Source organism: Alligator sinensis, unplaced genomic scaffold, assembly GCF_000455745.1.
Source record: "Alligator sinensis unplaced genomic scaffold, ASM45574v1 scaffold228_1, whole genome shotgun sequence".
NCBI classification, from domain to species: domain Eukaryota; kingdom Metazoa; phylum Chordata; order Crocodylia; family Alligatoridae; genus Alligator; species Alligator sinensis.
The window spans coordinates 2,263,542-2,278,734 of record NW_005842044.1 but is presented as its reverse complement, the minus strand read 5'-3'; the positions used below and the strand labels follow the sequence as shown (position 1 = coordinate 2,278,734).

General features: G+C 53.2%; 2 protein-coding genes across 3 annotated transcripts in view; one reads left to right on the top strand and one right to left on the bottom strand.

Moving 5' to 3' along the window:
- KLHDC4 (kelch domain containing 4) overlaps positions 1 to 4,943 on the top strand; it is a 31,505-nt gene extending 26,562 nt beyond the window's left edge. Inside the window, exons 9-12 of the mRNA XM_025203110.1 lie at positions 1,332 to 1,569; positions 3,199 to 3,631; positions 4,009 to 4,125; positions 4,382 to 4,943. Of these exons, the coding sequence (XP_025058895.1) occupies positions 1,332 to 1,569; positions 3,199 to 3,631; positions 4,009 to 4,125; positions 4,382 to 4,557 (964 nt within the window). The 3' untranslated portion in view covers positions 4,558 to 4,943. The remainder of the gene's footprint in view (positions 1 to 1,331; positions 1,570 to 3,198; positions 3,632 to 4,008; positions 4,126 to 4,381) is intronic.
- Positions 4,944 to 13,833: 8,890 nt separating this feature from the next.
- Positions 13,834 to 15,193, bottom strand: part of JPH3 (junctophilin 3) — a 92,580-nt gene continuing 91,220 nt past the window's right edge. For both annotated transcript variants that reach the window (XM_025203113.1, XM_006022766.3), the window contains exon 5: positions 13,834 to 14,024. In XM_025203113.1, the coding sequence (XP_025058898.1) occupies positions 13,944 to 14,024 (81 nt within the window). In that variant the 3' untranslated portion in view covers positions 13,834 to 13,943. The remainder of the gene's footprint in view (positions 14,025 to 15,193) is intronic.

The following is a 15,193-nucleotide window of genomic DNA, read 5'->3' as shown; positions in this document are numbered from 1 at the left end:
AGGCAGAAGGATCAGGCAAGTGCAAGCAGAGCTGGTTGGGATACCTGTGGGATGCACCAGTGCTTTCTCTCTCCCTGAATCGCGGTAGGAGCAATCCACCAATGCACACCGGTGAATCAACCTCCCTGCCAAGCAGACCGGTTGGACCCCTTCCCCAGGACAAGAGGGTTCAAACAGGTCTTTCCCAGCAGCAGGTAGAGCAGCTGTAATTCCAGTTCCAGTTTCCAACAAGTTGCTTGGTAGCAAGAGCATCCAAGAAGACCAAGACGAAAATGGACTGGGTTTGATTCCCCAGCCCTGGGTAGTTCCTCGCAATATATTTGTACAGCGCTTTTGTTCTGCCTGGCTTTAAATGTCCCGAGAAATGGGAGATGTACCACTTGCTTCCCTTGAGATTCATGCCACTCTGCTCTCAGGGAGGGAGGAGACGCTAACGTTTTTGCCAGTTTCTCTAAACCTCGAAAGGTTCAGCTTCAGTGCTTTAGGTTAAATATATTTGTACACGCTCCAGAGCTTAGCTCTAGTGGCCTCTCTCATTTTATAGTGTAGCCAAGCAGATATTTAGGTTCCCCTCGACTGGTTAGAAGATGCAAGCAGCCTGGAGGCGGTGTACAGGTAGATAGGTGTTGTGTAGGGTGGCCAGGATTTCAGAATTGCATGTGTGACCACACACGCCAAAATTGCTTGTGCAAATAGCATGGTTGGAAGTGCAGTTTTAGGTAGAGGACATCAGTTAGATGGTGGATATGCACATGCACAGCCCTGAAAACATAGCCTTAACTTGTGTTGGTGTGGGAGCTTTGTATTCTTCACTATAATATTGGCAAGCTGTAAAGGTAACCGGCAATTGGGCTCGGTAAGATGCTGCTAGAAGACCCTCCCGATTATCTTTAGAGAAGGAAAAATCCCAATTGTCTTGCATTGCACGAGCAATGCTTGTGGTACTGTGGGCCCATGAATAAGGACCTCTAGTCTTTCCAGGCAGCTGTTGTGCCCTGAACAAGTCTCTAAACTCCTCTGTTCCCTAAATGCACACTGGTCCCTTCTGGGATGTCCATCTCCCACCCCTGGTCCACAATAGCATGCCTCAAAGATGGCTTTGCTGGTATTGCAAAATGAGCGTATGTGACTTCTTCTGTTTGAACACACAATCGCTTCCTCAGGGTAAAGACTAGAAAGCGAACACATGGCTTAGCTGGGCGATTAAACCGGAGAATGCAAACTGCCCTGCTTCACATTATTTAACGGCGTTGCAGGCAGCATGCTGTGAAATCTTTAAAGCCGCCCAAATGGGTCAGTGGGAAACCTACCCCCTTCGTGAGCTGACGTGCTTGTGTGCTTTCTCTTTATCCTCTCCTAGACAAGTGGGTTTGGAATCGACTTAACCCTTCCGGAGTGAAACCCACGCCCAGGTCGGGCTTCTCGGCGGCGGTCGGCCCCAATAACCGGTCCCTCCTGTTCGGAGGTGTCCACGATGAGGAAGAGGAGGAGAGCATCGAAGGAGACTTCTTCAACGATGTTTATTTCTACGATATGGGGAAGAATCGCTGGTTTCCTGGACAGTTAAAGGTCTTGAAAAAAATATGTATTGTCAACCCTCCCCTTCCCCATTTCTCTGAGCCCACCGAATCATAGGAAAGTAGAGCTGGAAGGGTCATCTAGCCCAGCCCCCTGCTCAAGGCACGGTTGTCCCTGACTCAACCGTCCCAGCCAAGTGTCTCTTTAACTTGCTTTTGAAAGTTTCCAAGCACAAAGATTTCACAACTTCTCTGGACGGCCTGTCCCAATGCTCGACCATCCTCCTCTTCAGAAAGTCCCTCCTCATCTCCAACCTAAATTTCCCCTGCTGCAGCTTGAGGCGATTGCTGCTAGTCCTGTCCCCTACAGCCACAGAGAAAAGCCCATCTCCATCCTTTCTATAACTGCCCTTCAGGTATTTGAAGACTGTTAGCAAATCTCCCTTCAGTCTTCTCGTCCTCTTCTCTGATTGATTTAGATTTGAAAGCTAGCTGGGTGTGGTACACATCGAGCTACATCACTGTGCAAAATCCTGGGGGAGACGAGGCATTGATGGTTTTACCTGGGTGTAACTAGGCCAAGTCAGCCTTATGCACCTGTCCTGGGGTTGACTCAAGGTCAGAGCTGCTCCTGAGCTTTCAAATGAACCCTTAGGGCTGGTGTGGTTAGGGCAGGCCAGTCTCTGTAGCTAATAGCATGTATGGGAGTAGTGAAAATCTAGTCATATTTGATTCCGCAGCCCGAATGACCAAGTACCCCACTTAGAGCTGAGGGTAGTGCTTGGAGAAGGGCTTGAACTCGTGCCTTTGGATCCGTAGTGAGTGAGACTCCACTGTTCTGCCACTGGACCTCGCTAACTTGGTCTAGCTACACTGAAATAAAAAGGACAGTGTCTTGTCTCCATCAGGATCTGACATAGCAATAGCTGGCTGGCTGGGAAAACACCCCTTTTATCCCAGGGAGATGAAGCTTGCAGCTGCCAGATGGAGGAGACGAGATGTTAACCCTTCAGAAATGCAGCATGACTTGAGCTCTTCATCAGGTGCAAGTGGTGCAGGTTGGCCCAAACTGACCTCCCTCTCCTCCACCCCTGGGCCTCCTCTCTCTGTTTTCCAAGAGGAAAAGTCAGTCACATAACGACGGGCAAAGCTGCACTGTCAGGTCTGCTTCTGAGTTCCTGGCAAGTGATTTCCCAGCCCTTTGGTACAGCGCTCTGAGGACCTGGAGTGCTTCCCGCTAATGCATTGTAATTTAGCACCCAGTAATTGTGTTTTGATTTCACAAAATGGTGGGCTATTTTCTCTTGCGCCAGCCACAAACTACCGAGTGTGTGTATGTGTGTGCGAGGGAACTGCTTCTCTTCTCCCCCCACACACACCTACCACCACCAGTTGACATAGTAATAGAGCCAACAATAGTACGCCACAAATTTCCTTTCCGTTTCCTTGTCATTCATTTTATAGCTAGCGGAGCGGCCTGTGCTGTGCTGTGCCGGAGCATGTGCGTATCTTTCGAGATTTACAGTGCCTGCAAACTCGAATTGAATCCCCAAATTGCATTTAGGTGTATTGTTTTCCATGCTACGTGCTGCGTTAGCCGAGCTGCATGTTGATGCTGCACGGATTCACGTTGCAGCGTAGCCTCCTCCAGCTGCTTTCCTAATGCACTTATCGTCAACAGGGACCAAAATCTGAGAGGAAGAAACGCAGGCGCGGGAGGAAGGCAGAGGCAGCGGAGGCGGCTGGAGGAGGAGAGTCTGAGGGCCAGCCCCCTCCGGCGCCCGTGGAGATAGTCAAAGAGGTGGTTGCAGAGGATGGGACTGTGATGACAATCAAGCAGATGATCCCTGCCGCCGGAGCAGAGCTGGAGAGGTCCGAGTCGGAAGAGGAGGAGGAGGAAGAAGAGGAAGAGGAGGGTGCCGGTGATGAAGCCTCCGGCCAGCAAGTGGAGCCATGCCCCCGGTCCAATGCCATGCTGGCGGTGAAGCATGGCGTTCTCTATGTGTATGGGGGGATGTTTGAGGTGGGAGACCGCCAGTTCACCCTCAGTGACCTCTACAGCATCGACCTCCACAAGATGGACGAGTGGAAGGTGCTGGTGGAGATGGATCCAAGTAAGCGATGGCATGGGGCTAGCGCTCTCCTGTGCTTTCAAGCAACTTCGTCTACCCCAGATGCCCGTGTCAGCCTGCAGATGCCTGCTCCAGACGGGGTCCCAGCAAGCCTTGCATGGAGGTGGCATTTACAAGTCATAAATCTGTGGGCACCCTGATTTGGTGTTAAAAGCCAACGTGCCTTTTCCAGTGTAGCCAGAACCTGGGTTGTCCACGGGCCCCTTTCTGCTGTTCCCCTAAAAACACCCCTGGACACCCGTGTGATCCTTGCAGAATGGAGGCAGGTTATCTGCCCGATGCTGCCACTTTCTCCTGGCAGTTTGGGGGTGACTGGATGCATTTCTTCTCTCTCTCTCTCTCTCTTTTTCCTATTAAAGAAACTCAGGAGTGGCTGGAAGAATCTGAGTCGGATGAAGAAGGGGGCGACGTGGAAGGGGCCGAGGGAGGAGATGAGGAGGAGGAGGGCTCTGATGAAGAGAGTGAAGATGATGAAGGTAACAGTGACCTGGAGAGGAGCGAGGGGGATGTATGGGCCAGTGGTGGCTTGAGGCAGCCCAAAGTAGGGGAGCGGGCCAAGCTTTCCACCAGCTCTTTCCAACTTGGGCCATGTCCTCGGGGAGAAACTGGTTCCCCATCATGCAACAAGCTGTTAGCAGCAGCCTGCTCTCGACCTTCCCAACACCCGGGGGAGCGTCTTGTTTTAGCCTTGACCCCTCTCTCCCATTGTGTCTCCCTCCTGTCCCATGACAGAAGAGGAGCAGCACCCACCTGCCCATCCAGATGAGAAGTACACGGACTATTTGCCCAGGACAGAACAGTACTGGATTAAACTCGCCCGCAGGAACATGGGCCCTGAGGCGAAGGAGAAGAAAGTATTGAAGGTGGCACATGCGATGGCCAAGGCTTTCTATGAGGGCTTGGTCTAGACGCACTCACTCCGGCAAATGGGCAACGTGAGTGCGGAGGCGCCCCGGGGACAGCGGTGAGGCCAGCTCAACTTAGTCCGGTGTCCTTCACCAGTAAACCCGGCCAGATCCAGGAGCACTCTTGTTCCTGCTGCTCCAGGCGAATGCCCCTGTGCTCGTCTCATTGCTAATGGTGTATTTCTGCTGTTATTTCTGGGCATCGTGGCCAGTGTGTTCAGGACCTCATGCTACCGAGGCTTGAAGACACAACGTGGGAATTTTTGTTGGAGCCGAGGTTAGCAGAGACAAGCTATCCATGAGAATTTCCTAGACCCAAACCCTCCTCTCCGGTCCGAGGGCTAGGTTTGGTTTCTCTGAGTGCTTTTATAATAAAGTTCTTCAGTTAAGTCACGGTGGGTTTCTGTCCCTTGGGGAACGCTCCCCGCTTGGTTTTCTTCCTCCTTTGCTTTTGTTTTTCGAAGGAAATTCTGGCGCTCCCTTCGAACCCACCCGAACATCCCTGCTCGTCTCATGCGTGTGAAGCCATTGAAGGCTGAGGTACAAGCAGTTCACTGTGAGACCCCGCAATGTTCACTCCTCTCTAGTTCTGACTCTTCCTGTGCTTCCTGTGCATGGATATGGGCCTGGGTGCTCCTAACTTGGGGAAACTTTTGGATGCTTAAGTCTAAGAATGGGGACTGTGACCTTTTATGTCCCTACGTGGTTGTGTTCCAGTATTTTGGCACTGACACGTGGCTTGCAATCGCGGCCCCCCTGCCCTGTGGATGCATAAGCGTGCCTGTGCATACTCAGGGTGTTGTGGGCTGCATGCTCATAAGTCCCAGAAAAAGCAAGGCCGAGCCCATGTCCTTGTGTGGTTAGGACACTCACCTTGGGGTCTAGGCCTGCTTTGCTCAGGAGAGCTTTGACACTTCCCAGCATAGCACACGAACCCCAGCGCTGCGTCCTCCTGCTCCTTCTGTGCTCCATTTGAAGCCGAGCCACTGCCCTTCTGTTTAAGTCGCTGGGGAAAAGGGGTAGTGTGGATGGGGGGATTTTTTTTTGTTGCTTGAGGAAGGGAGGAAGCTAGAAACCAAGGCCTGCCCTTTCCCAAGCAGCACCCAGCTCCCTGAGCCGTGCAACCCTCCAGCTTATGTTCATCCTGGCCTTGCCTCCTCCCTTCTCTCGAGCCCTGCAAGGCTTGCTTCGCAGGAACAGGGGAGGGGGCAGCCTAGCACCGAACCTGTGCTACATTGGTTAAAGCATGGGGCTGGGGTTAAAGCACAGGGTCAAACCTCTTCTTGGCAAGGGGGGGCTTTTGCTTCCCCTCAGCCAGCCGCTGGAGCTAAAACAGGGAACTGCCCTGTCCGTTTGACTTCTGCATCCATCATAACCACAGGCATGTAGCTGTGCGTCTGCCCGGCCCAGGTGCAGCCGATCAAGCATGTTCTGTGCTTACACCTTCACAACCTGTGCATCAGCCAAACCAGCTGGAAACTGCTGTTTCGGTGCAAAGATCGAGATGGGATCTGCCCTGGGAGCTCAGGTCTTGCACTGGGATTGAGGATAGCGAAGGCTAATGTTACACAGCCCTGCGGTGGCACGGTTGAAGGCTGCTCAGGAAGCACGTGCACCCCTCTCTCTTCCTGAGATCTGTTCCTCCTCTGTCTCCTGTCCTGCCTCCTGCATTTCTTGCTGGGAGAGGCTTAGGTTCGGAGTTGTACAAGCAGCAGGACACAGGTGGGCCTCATTAGCGCTCCTGCCAGAGGGGAAGCTGAGGGCATGGCTAGGTCAGGTGCAAACAAGGGTGGCAATCAGGCTGACCTGCTTGGGAGGATGGTGAACTACTGCAAGGAGAGCGGTGAGCTGCTCCCTGGGGAGTAGATGCAAAGCCCAGGAGGGGCAGCTGTGGGCAGGGAGGCACTAGGACAAGCCAGCGTCCGAGGCTGGGGACAGACTGCAACCGAGGACCTTGAGCCAAAAATGAGATGTTTGCTAGTGGCTGCCATCCAGGGCTGGATTCGAGCCTGGCCCCACAGGCCAAGCCAAACGGGTGCACCAGGAGCTCCAGAAGACCCCCTGTCTGGCTTGTGGGGGAGAGAGGGGAGGTCACTATAGGTGAAAGGGTGCTGGACATGCCAGGGGCTGCCATGCAGGATTGCTTCGTGTTGCTACTGCAATAAATGCTGGGGCTTTTGGGAGGGGACCTCATGGGCTGGGCTATCATCATCTTAACCATTTGCTGCTCACCCACATGCACTCAGCTGTCTCTTGTTAAACATGGGAGGAAAGCGACTCCCTCTCTTACGGGGGTGGGGGTCAGAATCTGAGCCCCGTGGTTTGTGCAGTGTCCAGCTGCAGCCAATGCTCTGGGAACCTGGCTGCTTCTTGTGCACGTAACGCGTATAGGTACATACATGCCAACAAAAAGCAACTGCAAGCCAGTGCTCCTGCATGCCCCAGGACCCTGCCGTACCAGTGCTCGGGCTGCAGTAGCTTGTGCATTTGGTTCTGGAGGGCCCGAGTCCAATTCCCATTGTGCCGGCCCGTGTGCGGGGAGATGTGCAAAGCTCAGCGGGAACCGAGTGCAGTCGGTTGTCTGCCTCTGCTCCAACAGGCTCCCGGCTCAGGGTGCCGCCTGCCTCCTGTCGCAGCCCTGCCGTAGCCCCGGGGGACGGCAGATGGAGCGTGCCTGTCTGCGGCAGCCAACGCCGGCGACGCTTTGACACCCAGAGGGGCCAGCTCGCCCCTTGCTGCGGCAGCATCCTGGGGTGCTGGGGTGTCCTCAGGACATCTGCTCTCTCTTGAGCAGTGCCGGGCCCCGGGAAGCTAATGCCGGTTAAATAACCAAGGTTGCACAGAGCAGGCTGCCTGCGCTATTGAGCTGTCGAGAGCACGGTGTGTCTGACGAGGAAGCGCCTTGCATGCAAAGCAGTAGAGGAGCGGGGGAAGTACAGGGGATTTATGGCTAGCTGGGGAAGCAACCTGCAGCTCACGCTTGGTTAACAGCAGCAGGCACCGGCGTGCTGGTTGGGCTCCCAGCACCTGGGCTCACTGATGTGCAGTCCGGCCCCGCGGCTAGGCCGGGAGACATTGCACTTTCACCCTGTCGCTGATCTTATAGCCAAAAAGGAGCAACTAAAAATGCTGTCTTTGGCTGGGTCTCCCCCGCACCCGCAGCCTTCTCAGCACGGGGACTGCTGTTTTGGCCCAGTTCCATGCATCTCCTTTTTTTCCCAGTTTCATGCATCTCCTTTTTTTCCCCAGAGACTTTGATTTCTTCTTTGATTGGAAGGGGAGGAAACGAAGGAGAAAGCCCCTTAGCCGCACTTCAGCGAAGAGGGAGCATCCCCCGGAGCGCTGCAGCGAGGGGAGGAGGTTCCAGCGTGCCCCCGATAAGACAGCGGGCTTGAGGCAGCTTAGACGATGGATAAGCCAGAGCATGCAACAGTGGGTTGTGTTTTCCTCTTAAAGGCTGGATCCAAATTGCAGCTTTTGTGCATCCGGGCTGAGCTAAGCAATCATCGGATGGGTGGGGGAGAGGAAGTGGAACGGATCGGCCTTCAGGCTTATGTGTTTGTTGGCTGAGAATTTAAGTAGCTCGGTCCCAGGTGGATATAACCGATCTGGAAAAGGAGGGCTTGCTGGGACTCGCTGAACAAGCACCAGAGTCCTGGAGAGCTGAGCCTGTGCTGGCCCGTTTTATTTGAAAGGCTCATGGGGAAGCCTGTGAAGTTATCTTGCTGCTTGTGTGCTAGCTCATACGCCGAAGTCTTGCCACTGGAAGCACAGCCAGACTCCCCCATAGTTGCCTTTGAGATGCTCAAGTTTAGGCCAGTTAGGCAGAGAGACAAACCAGAGACTTGCGCTGGGACCTGCTAGCCTTAAAAGAGCCGCAGGAGTCGGTGCTTGCGCACACGAGCCCAAGCCTGTCACCCCTGGGCTGGGCTGAACGGAGGGACCGGTCCCTAAAAAAGACGAAGCAGCCCCAAGTATTACTTAAATGAAACTCCTGCTGCGTGGGAAGTGGCTTCAGGAATGCGAAAAGCCTGGTTCTCCTCGGGCATCACCTGTCCACGAGACCAGAAAGCCAGGCCCGTAGGTGAGGCTTCAGCATGGGGGCTGGGGGAAATGCACCGAGGAACAAACAGCACGCCCTATTCCCGATGCAGCTAAGCGAGTGGAGGAGAGGTTCACACATCTGGAGTGGGGCTCAGCGTCCTGGAGCCGGCTCCTGACCCAGGGGGGAGAGCCCCTGGGCAGAGACGCATCATTTAGACATCCAGAGCGTGCATCTAAGCAGAGCGTGTCTAACACTTGGCTACGCAATGCAGGCGTGAGGTATATGTAGGTGAAGCGAGGTGCGTAGCTTCCCTCACCACCTCCAGCTGGGGTGTGGGTGTGATACACAAACACTTCCATCCCCTGCAGCTTCAGGTTGTGGCAACACCACATCTGGCTCAGCTGCCCAGCCCCATCGCACCCAGCCAGGTGTGCAATTGTGCCAGGGAGTGACAACCTGCACTTCACTTCCCAAGCGTGACAGTGCTTTCTGGAGCTGTGCCTTTGGTCTCTGGGTCCCTAAAGCATCTAACCTGCTACGTACCACCTGCCTCTTTTCAGCCCCGGTGCTACCCCTCCACCTGCTCCTTGTGTCCTTTCCCACCCAGGGCCTCGCACACGCCGCAGGCATTTTGTTGCTCCTGCTTTTGCAGCCTAGCCGAAGGGTGATGACTCGGTGCCGCCTCGTCCGTGTGCTGCACGAGCAGCACCGGTTGCTATCTCTGCATCCCCGTTCCTAGGAGAAGCAACCTGCTCCTCTTGTTCCGTCTCGGCCATCTCCACGCAGCGTCCCCTCAACGCGGCAAGAAACCAGACCTCGTTGCGAGTCTCTGAGCTGTGCATCCCCTTGCTCCCGCAGCAGCTTGTTGCAGGGCACTACCTGACCACGGGCACATTCAGCGCTGACCCATGCATTACCCTGGGGGAAGTGAGTGCAGGTCTGACTTCAGGGAAGAGGGACCGTCAGATCAGGGGTGTCAGGAAGGGAGCAGGTATCCTCAGGTGCATAGGGCTCCCCTCCTACTGGCCTGCAACTCCACCCCATCGGCTGCTGGGCCAGTACTGTCCCTTGAACAGGACACAAGGACCCTGGCCTGGCATCAAAGCTTTGGCACCTGCTTTTTGCAGTACAGTTGATACCCTGGACCCTGAACACACCCATAGCATTCAGTAGCAGCCTGGTCTGGAGGCATCTTTCTACCACAAGCCACCCATCCCTGTCCCAGCCTCCTCTTCATAGACTGGAGTGACCTTTGAGTGTTAACGGGATACAGGCAGTGCTCTCTCCCAAGGACACCCATGTTCCTATGCATGCTCTGAGCACTTGCACTTTTGACACCACCTGAGAGATCCAGGCAGGCACTGGGGGGGAATAGGGTAATGGTGCAATTAGCCATACTGGGAGCTGGTGTGGGCAATTAGCCATACTCTGCGTGGCAGCATGGCCAACACCTGTGCCACCATTTAGATCAGTCCTGATGAGCCGAGAGCAATAGCAGAAGCCATCAGGTCACCTGCAACAATTTCATAAAGGAGAGGGGGGAGAAGCACTCTCAGGTGCACAACCGTAGCACTTACACACTAGCTTTGCACACTGCAGTGTCCAGCGATGGCTCCCAGCACACTCAGTGCAGAGCCAACAGACTGAACCTTATCCCCATCACTCTTCTAGGGCCTGCATGAGAAGCTGGCTTGGTCCCCAGCTCCAGAAGGGCTCAGCACCACATCCAGAGCCTCTCAACCCCTTCTCCCGGGGAACCAGAGTCATGGGAGTTGGACTAGGTGACCTCCCTTTCAACCCTAATTTTCTATGATTTTCTATGATTCAAACCCATGCTGCCAGGCTGTCAGGCTTGGAGGCACTTCATCCGCATCCTCTGGCCTCCAGGTTTAGCCCTGCACCCCCTCCTCCAGCTCCCCGCACTCTTGTGCCCGGTGATTGCTCCCAGCTCTCTCAGGATACAACTAACCCCTTCACAGTCAGTGCAGGGTTATATCTCCCTATCGCAGCCTGGGCTTCACAGTACCTTGGCAGCGATGAGAACCAGACCAGGCGCCTAATTCCTATGATTGCAGCAGGGGAGTTAGGCACCTGAAAACCTCCAAGACCCAGGCCGAAACTGCGTATTTCTTCCATCCTTTCTGTCCTGCAATCCAGCCTGGGATCTTCCTTTCTCATGCCTGCGTGGAGAGGGAGGCTTCGCAGTGGTCCACCGCTGCAGCCATGGGGTCTGAGGGTCGGTAGCACTTCTGGAGTCCGCTGAGGTTGGGCTGTGTCTCTGCACTGCTCGAGGTGCAACTTTTTTGCTGGGCCCACCTCTGGTGCCACCAGTTCAGGTTGAGATCCTTCCCAAATGGCCTGGCAAGCCTCTTATTTTTAAAGAGCTGGACAGACCATCCTAGGAAACGAGTATGATCCAGTGATTTCAGCAGCTTGCACGCATTTGCTTGCCTATGCATGGACAGACAGATGCGGCACGGCCTGGAGAGAGACTACGCGGATGTGGTGTCCTGCCGCTATGGCGCTGGGTGCATTAGACGGGTGGCCACAAACATGGTACTTCCGAGGTGGAAAGAGGAACATCGACCTGCTTCTCTCTTTAGGCTACACAGCAAGAGTATTTTTGGCTCTGGGCAGATGTGAAAGCACAGAGCTAAGACAAATGGCTCGACTCCCCGTGATTAATCAAGGAATCATTATTTTTCATCCGATTGTTTGGGAACCAATTCATATTAGCCTTCAGATATCTTTCAGACTTAGAAGTGTGGCTTACCTGAACTTTTAGACCGGTAGAAACTAAGGGGAGAAAGAGCTGAAAGGCAAGGCTGAATTTGGGGTTTGTGTCCAAATTCGCTGGGGCCTGCGAGAAAAAGCCGTAATAACTAGTCGGTCACCAGGGTGAAAAGGCTAGTCATGAAACCACTAGTACTTTTATTTGATAATGATATGCATTTTGTGCTGTTTTATACATATCTAAATATTGTATTGTGTTTGCATGTAACTATGTAACCTGCTTCTGTAGGTACCTTTGTGTCATGCACTTACGGGAACGTACAAAAAAAGTTCTCTAGAGTCGTTACAAAGAGTTGCAAACAGAATTACAAAACACATATCGCAGCATGTATGATTTCCTAGGGCTGCCATGACAATATATCATTATTTGGTTCACTTCAGGTCTGCAGCAACCTTTCCATTTGGAAAAAAGAGAGAGAAAGAGATGACTAGGAAACAAAAAAGCCCCAAAAACGGGGTGTACAAAAGTGGAGAGTGGAGAATGAAAACTCCTTGGTGCTCTCCACCCCTCCCACCCCCCTGCCCCTGCACCCCCTCCGACCGAAAAGGAAAAGAAAAACCGCCAGGGGGGAATGAGAGCGACCATGGAAGGAAAAGAACTGAATTTAACTGGCACATGCTCTAATGTTGAGTTTATTTCTGGTTAAAAATATAGCAATCCAGTGCAGTGTAATAAAGAAATCTGCTGAAAAGGTAGCAGAGAGACAGCTAAAACAGAAGCAAAGCAAAGCTGAGTCCACAAGTCAGGGTTGTACCCAACAGCTCTGTGTGTGAAATGCTGAGGAGGATTTCCCACAGATAAAACCTAGAGGACGGACGGTGCCCGGGCCGCGTTCTGCACCCCGTTACCCGCTGCAGCGCGGGATGTGACCAAGGGCAGAACGGGGTCCCGAGGCAGTGTCGGAGACGGGCAGTTGACTATTTTGAGTCGTATCTTGTGGTGGGAGGATCATCGAGCAAAGCTGATATATCGGACAGGGGTGGCCTGCACGGGGTCGTAGTGTCGGGGCGGCGGGGCGGAGGGGAAGAACCGGCACCGCTGGTTTTGAGATGCGACAGGATTTCAGCGATTTCCAAGCAATTGAGCTAAACCACACTCTTATCATTGGGATTAGAACAACTCAGAACAGGGATGCTGCATCTTTAATGAATACGCATATCATCGGGGAAGGGAGGGGGATTAAAAAAAACCAAAAAAAAAGGAAAAAAAAGAAAAGAAGAAGAAATCCAGGCAGGCATATTACAAAGATGTTATAAACAAACGGATCCAGTGACATATAGAAAAGAATACATCCTTAGAGGCTGCCAGTGCCAATGAAGGGTTTCTTTTTTTTCACAGGGACATGTCGGAAGCTGGAATATACATCCTGCATACACAGTGCAAAACGCAACATGCTCAGAGCCCAAGCACGATGTCTGAAATGGTCCACAGCAAGATGTCAGAGGCACGCCCGCCACCCTCCTGGCCTCCCCTGCCCAGACGCCTTCCTCCGGGTCTGACCCGCGGCCCTCACTGCACGGCTTCCTTGCAGTCTCTGGGTGCATGTGTGAGTGGCTGCGGGTCGGGATGGGATGACGGACCGCTCCGTGTGAGTATTGCCACTTCTGACGTGTGCACGTGTGTGTGTTGGGGAGGCATCATAAGCTGCCACGTGATTAACTCGGGGACGGGGGGATTTGTGCCGAGGAAGAGTTGGCTTTGGGCATCGTTGGTCTGGATGGAGGAGGGAGCCGCTGGGAAAAGAGAGCGAGGAAAGGAGGGGGGTGGGTCCATCGGTCATGTCTTGGGTTCCCTCCCCCAACCCCATTGAGCAAACCGGTCATCGCTTCATTACTGGTTTCCAAACTACACCCAACGGGGCTGCTCCTCTGACCCTCTGGAGCTGGGGGGACCCATCCCTCTCCCCCCAAAACCTCCCTTTCTCCTCGTTCCACCATTGTGCTGGTTGGGAAGAGAGGGGAAGAAAGCCGCGAGTGGTTCATCTGTCGTCTGGAGAGGGCCGGGGGCGAGAGGGGATATCTCTTTGTTTTTTCTCTGTCTACTTCATAACCAAAGCTGTTGTGTTTCCCCCAGAAAAAGACTCAGCACGGAGCCCTTCAGGAGCTGCAGTTCGTGCCCCCTGGAAAAAAGTCTGCTCCACCTGCCCGCAATCTCCCCGCTTGGTAATTCGATTATCCCTGTTCTCCTTCTTTTGTTTTCTCAAACACGTGGATTCGGATTTTGCTGGGATCCCTTCTCATCCTTTCTGGTGTCGGGAGGGTCGGAGTTGATCGCATTCGGCCATGCCACACAGCATAGTGTTGTACAAGCAAAGAATTTTGGCTAAAATCCAAAAAACATTACCCAGGAAAAAAGGCAAACTGTGAGTGAGACTCAATCTTTTGTTGTTCTGCTGTGAAAAGACTCGGAAATAGTCGTCGGACAGTTTGAGTTATTTTTTTTTTTTTTTTTTTTTTTTTTGATTGTTTTTGTTTTTGTTGTTCTTGTTTGGTTTGTTTTTCCCCCGTTTGTACGTGTAACTGTTATTTTTGCAAACGAGACAGTCTCGAGTTAGATGAAAAAGTTAATAAACAAAATGGCGACTCCAATATTGAGTAAGATCACCATGACTACCAGGATGGGAGCGGAGCCCTGGAAGAGAGAGAGAGAAGGACAGGCGTTACAAAGCGGGGTGACACCTCTGGCCGTGCTGCACCGATACCGCGGTGGCGGGGGAGAGGCGAGGGGTGCCCAGGTGTGAAGCCCGTCTACTACCATCCACTAATGTCCTGGGCTCCAACCTCAGCTGGGAATGAGACCTACCAGACTGAGAAAGCGATGCTGCTCTCCCTCCATCTGGGGAGCTCCAGGTGCTCGGGAAGCATTAGGGAGCATTTCTACCCCTTTCCTGAGCGGGGCAAGGATCACCCCATTTTCCCATGCTTGGAGATGAAGAGTAGGTGAAGGGATTCCCCGCCTCCTGACTCCTCAGCTGCGGTTTCTACCAGTCCGTCTTCCTACCCAGTTCACTGTCAAGGCAGCTCTCTAATCCTGAACCATCTGATGAGCCCACCTCTCACTTCTTCTCCTTCATAGAGGCAACAGGATGGGTTCACCCAGCAGCACCATGCACCCAAGCCCAAATACAGCCATAGAGGTAGCATGTTGGGTTCACCTAGCAGCACCGTGCACCCAAGTCCAAATATAGCTATAGCAGCACCATGCACCCAAGTTCAACTACAGCTATAGAGGTAGCATGATGGGTTCACCCAGCAGCACCATGCACCCAAGCCCAGATACAGCTATAGAGGCAACATGATGGGTTCACCTAGCAGCACTGTGCACTCAAGTCCAAATATAGCTATAGCAGCACCGTGCACCCAAGTCCAAATCCAGCTATAGAGGCAACATGATGGGTTCACCTAGCAGCACCATGCACCCAAGTCCAAATATAGCTATAGCAGCACCATGCACCCAAGTTCAACTACAGCTATAGAGGCAACATGATGGATTCACCTAGCAGCACCGTGCACCCAAGTCCAAATATAGCTGTAGCAGCACCATGTACCCGAGTTCAAATCCAGCTATAGAGGCAACGTGATGGGTTCACCTAGCAGCACCATGCACCCAAGCCCAAATCCAGCTCTAGAGGCAACGTGATGGGTTCACCTAGCAGCACCATGCACCCAAGCCCAAATACAGCTCTAGAGGCAACGTGATGGGTTCACCTAGCAGCACCATGCACCCAAGTCCAAATATAGCTATAGCAGCACCATGCACCCAAGTCCAAATATACCTATAGCAGCACCATGCACCCAAGT